The 5,115-nt window shown below is 46.6% G+C and overlaps 1 protein-coding gene across 1 annotated transcript in view; it reads left to right on the top strand.

Annotated features, from left to right (window-relative positions):
* Window positions 1-5,115, top strand: part of PRKX (protein kinase, X-linked) — a 116,368-nt gene that overhangs the window by 97,583 nt on the left and 13,670 nt on the right. Inside the window, exons 5-7 of the mRNA XM_012656800.1 lie at window positions 1,069-1,129; window positions 1,220-1,297; window positions 4,656-4,804. Of these exons, the coding sequence (XP_012512254.1) occupies window positions 1,069-1,129; window positions 1,220-1,297; window positions 4,656-4,781 (265 nt within the window). The 3' untranslated portion in view covers window positions 4,782-4,804. The remainder of the gene's footprint in view (window positions 1-1,068; window positions 1,130-1,219; window positions 1,298-4,655; window positions 4,805-5,115) is intronic.

The following is a 5,115-nucleotide window of genomic DNA, read 5'->3' as shown; positions in this document are numbered from 1 at the left end:
TAATTTTATCCCTTTGCATAAAAAGGGTGTATATATACAGTCTATAAAGTGTGTATATATACAGTACAAAAAGTGTATATATAAAGTATATATATATACAGACACAGAGGATCAAGCTAGAATTTTACTACCACTTGTATACTGTATAAAGTATATAAAGTATGTGTGTGTGTGTACATATGTAAATACGTGTACGAGTATATAAATACACACATCCCTTAATATCTAAACTAGAATTTTATCGAATCAGGGATAAAACTCTCACTTCCATTCACAGCATAACTCATGGCAAATCTCAAAAATGATTTGACATTTGACTTCTCTATAGATGGAAAATAACATCTTCCAATAGGAAAGAGAAAAGTTGTCTAAACAGCAGGATGGGAAAAAAGTCAAAAAAATTCACTTCACTCTTTTCTCTCCTGTTCGAGATAGGATCATGGGCAAGATTCTTTGTTGAGGATAAGAAATTTAACATTTTACGAAAACATGAACTGATACACATGTTAAAAGCTTAATGGTGAATTCCTGTGCAGTGGGTCCCGTTCACAGAGACCACGTGTTTATTTCTTCTCCCGTCTCACATTTCGCTGATAAGAAAGTTTCTGTACGTGTGATAAAAAGGAAGGAGGGTGCAGTCCACGCCTGACCCCTTGGGATGGGCGGTCCCCGGTGTCTCCCTTAAGCATGGAGCAGGCAGCCCTGAAGGCACAGGCTTAGTTGGAAGGTCGTGTGGTATCATCTCTAAGATCTCCCAGGCTGGACGTGACCTTGGTTTGAATCTGAGCCCTGTAGTTTATTTACTGGCCAGGTCACCCTGACCCAGTTACACCATTTGGAGAACCCTCCTTTTGGTGTTCATAAAATACCGAATAAAATTGTCAAGACGAACCCAGGAGGCAAACTCACAAATCGCCATGTGTCCAATTTTATGTTGAGAGGCTGAGTAGCCTTTATGTTTGGTCTTTGGTGCGGAGCAGTGTACACATCAGCCTTCGCGCTGGGTTTGTTGCTGCCACAAAGGAAAGCGAATAAAACACAAACCGCTTGCTTCCCTGGTTTCCCCAGGAGCTCACGCTCTGAGGACGATCACTCGAAACACAGCAGAGACTTCTTCCTGTTTGTGTCTGTACTAAGGGACGTAGAGATTCTTTGAGGCACGATTCTTTCCTGCCCTGTCAAAACCCCACCCGCTGACCACGCGTGTTTTTTTTTGAAGAACGGCGCCAGTGACGTGAAGCGACACCGTTGGTTCCGATCCGTGGAGTGGGACACCGTCCCGCAGAGAAAGCTGAAGGTATGGCTTGCTCTTGTTAACGGGGACAGGCTGTGATTCCGTGACCCGCTTATCTGTGTCTGGCTTGTGATTAATTTGTACGACGCGACCAGTCGTCTCCAGTCGTTCGTAAGCCATACTCCTTCCTTGGCGGATGTCTTAGCGCTACACATGTCCCTGTCTGCCTCGGTGAGTGTCTCAGACCCTCTGAGAGTTTTGCTCAAACTGCCTATTTTTTTAACCCGGCCCTTTCTACTGGTATGTGGTATTTGTGCAAATTTATGGGGTGCAGGTGATATCTTGACACAGGCATACAGTGTGTAAGGATCCGGTGAGGCTGTTTGGGACATGCAACACCTCAAACATTTATCCTTTCTTTGCACTGGGAGCATTTCCAATCTTCTCTCCTAGCTATTTCGAAATATATAATAAGATCGCTGTTAACTGTACCCCCCGCCACGGTGCTGTCAGACACTAGAACTTCTTCCTTCTCTCTCGCCACATGTTGCACCTGTTCACCGGCCTCTGTCATCTCCCTGCACCTCACCCCAGCCTCTGGAAACCATCCCTCTACTCTCAGCCTCCATGAAATCCATTGTTTTAACTCCCACATACGAATGAGAACCTGTGATCTTTGTCTGTCTGTGCCTGGTGTATTTCACTTACCATAACGACCTCCACTTCTATCCGTGTTGCTGCAAATGGCAGGATTTTACCCTTTTTCGTGGCTGAATGCTATTCCATCGCGGATCTACAGCACATCTTCTTTATTTGTCCACGGATGGACACGTAGGTGGATTCCATATTGTGGCCGTTGTGAATAGCACTGAACCGCATGCATCTTTGACAGGAGTGTTCCAAAGCAGCGTTCACAACTTAGCACTTCAAAGTCGATGGGGAAAGACCTTAGGTGGGCTCATGTCCGTGCCTGACCCCGTAGCAAGCAGTCAGAGTCCCTGGGGTTACAGCTTAGAGGAGAGCTGTGATTTTGTTCCAGGTTTTAACTTTTCAGTGTTTTGTCACATTAAATTGCATTTTTAAAAACCAAAACAATTTGAACAGGTTCGATATGCACATCGGTCAAAAACCAAGTCAATATTAAAAGGTATGCGTTGCCAATTCTGGGTCTTATCCACTCCAAGCCACCTGTAGGTAATCACTTTTTTTTTTTTTTTGAGACAGAGTCTCACTGTGTTGCCCGGGCTAGAGTGTCGTGGCGTCATCCTCGCTCACAGCAACCTCAAACTCCTGGGCTCAAGCGATCCTCCTGCCTCAGCCTCCCGAGTAGCTGGGACTACAGGCATGCGCCACTGTGCCCGGCTAATTTTTTCTATATATTTTTAGTTGTCCAATTAATTTCTTTCTAATTTTAGTAGAGACGGGGTCTTGCTCTTGCTCAGGCTGGTTTCGAACTCCTGAGCTCAAACAATCCGCCCGCCCTGGCCTCCCAGAGAGCCAGGATTACAGGCGTGAGCCACCGCGCCCGGCCGGTGATCACTTTTTATTAGACTTTTCTGGTGTCCTTCCAGAGTTTATTGATGCTAATAAAACCCCTTATGGAGAGACGTATTTTTATTTTCTCCATGCACTTACACAGAACCTAGACCACTACGTACAATATTCTGTTCTTTCTCTCTCTTTGTTTTGTTTTGTTTTTCCTGTTTTTGGGTTTTTTTTTTGAGACAGAGTCTTACTCTGTCGCCCAGGCTAGAGTACAGTGGTGTCATCACAGCTCACAGCAACCTGCAACTCCTGGGCTCAAGCCATCCTCCTGCCTCAGCCTCCCGAGTAGCTGGGACTACAGGTGCAAGCCACCATGACTGGCTAATTTTTCCATTTTTAGTAGCGACGGTGTCATCACAGCTCACAGCAACCTGCAACTCCTGGGCTCAAGCCATCCTCCTGCCTCAGCCTCCCGAGTAGCTGGGACTACAGGTGCAAGCCACCATGACTGGCTAATTTTTCCATTTTTAGTAGCGACAGGGTCTCACTTGTGCTCAGGCTGGTCTGGAACTCCTGGTCTCAAGCAATCCTCCCCCCTCGGCCTCCCAGAGTGCTGAGATTACGTTTTGTGGTGGCAGTTGTGTTGTGTGAGTTCGAGGCACGCACTTTACCGCCAAGGCTTCATAGCGCGTTGTGTCTGACTCACCCCAGAGTGGGGCCCCCTCCTCCTGCAGGTCTTTGATGATTCTGAGACTGTCAGATGCGTTTCCCTCCTGAGCCGGCATCGCGGTGGGCTCTGTGATGCACATTTTCTGCTTGAGCACAGAACACAGCTGTGAGAAGAGGGTTTTCTTTTTTAAACACGAATCATTTCTGCCTTAAACTGGACTCATTTTTACATCCACACGGAAAGTGAAAACGCCCCCGTTCAAGTCCACTTACGTGCCTCTCCCCCATCAGGAATTTTCAGTTGAAGGTGCTTCGCTGTGTTCCAGCAGGAAGCACAGGGTTCGGGGCCGGGAACAGTGACAGGTCTGTGTCCTGGATGTGACTTGAGGACCCTAATGTCACCATGTCTCAAGTTTCTTGTGCTGAAATAAACAGCACTGAGAAGAGCCATGGTACTGAGCCCACACGAGAGGTTCTCCCTACAGCGTACTGGTTTCACGGGATTATGCAAAACTCGTTGGCATCTGTGCGTATCATGGAAGAGCTGGACGTGGCTTCAGCCAGAATCTATCCAGGAGTCAACAAACTACAGCCTGTGGGCCCAATCTGGCCCATTGTCTGTTTTTGTAAATAAAGTTTTATTGGCACATGGCCACGCCCACTAATTTACATATCAGTGACCACTTTCATGCTCCGATGGCAGACTTGAGCGGTTGCCACAGAAGATGCATGGGCTGCAAGACTGAAAATGTTTAATAATTGGTCCTTTATGGGGGAAAAAAAGCGCTGACCCCCTTCCCAATCCCAGTGGCCTCTTTTTATTGGTGCAGGACCGAGGCTTGGCATTGGTGATTCCGACACCTCAGTCTGGTACACTTTTCTATCTTACTAGAATTTTCCAAAGCCCGGTCACTGGATGAGGTTCATCAGAATCTCCCAGACCCAGCAAGTCCTGGGCGTCTGCACTTTCCTAAGCAATCCGGGTAGTTCTTATTCTAGAACGTAAGATGCAAAAGCGCTGGGTAACCCACCATCCTTCCTCCCTTAATCCCTCAAACTTCACGATCATCTGTCAGACCGACGGTTGGTAACCTCGCTCATTCAGTGTTAGAGTTCCGAGTTTTCTATGTTCATAACAAAAGGAGACAGCTCTAGGCTTTTGCAAATCATTTCCACTTTTATGCAAAGCAACGGAAGTACAGTGTAACAGACACCACGTCCAGGTGCCCTTTTGACCATAGCTCTATGTTTCTGCCGGTCCCTGCAGCCTCCCATAGTGCCCAAGATATCCGGTGACGGCGATACCTCGAACTTCGAAACTTACCCCGAGAACGACTGGGACGCGGCCCCTCCCGTGCCGGAGAAAGACTTAGAAATCTTCAAGAATTTCTGACGACAGGAACTCTCATCTGCAAGGTACGTCTTTATGTTTAGTAATCACCAAAAAAATGAGGTTGACTCCACCCCACGTACAGGCAATGCTGAGTTTCCCGGGTGGGGCTGATAACCTCATCTATTTGACATCAACACTTTGGAGGGCCAAGGTGGGAGGATCCCTTGAGCCCGGGAATTTGAGTTTAAGTGAGTTGTGATGACACCACTGCACTCTAGCCTGAGCAACAGAAAGTTTAAAAAAAAAAAAAAAAGTATTTCTATATTCCTTTTTGTTAAAAATAAATTTAAATAAACACAGCAGAGTATACCTCATATGAAATTTGCTAAGCTTA

Source organism: Propithecus coquereli, unplaced genomic scaffold (genome assembly GCF_000956105.1).
Source record: "Propithecus coquereli isolate 6110/MARCELLA unplaced genomic scaffold, Pcoq_1.0 Scaffold52, whole genome shotgun sequence".
Lineage (NCBI taxonomy): Eukaryota > Metazoa > Chordata > Mammalia > Primates > Indriidae > Propithecus > Propithecus coquereli.
This window is presented reverse-complemented; position numbering and strand designations above follow the sequence as displayed.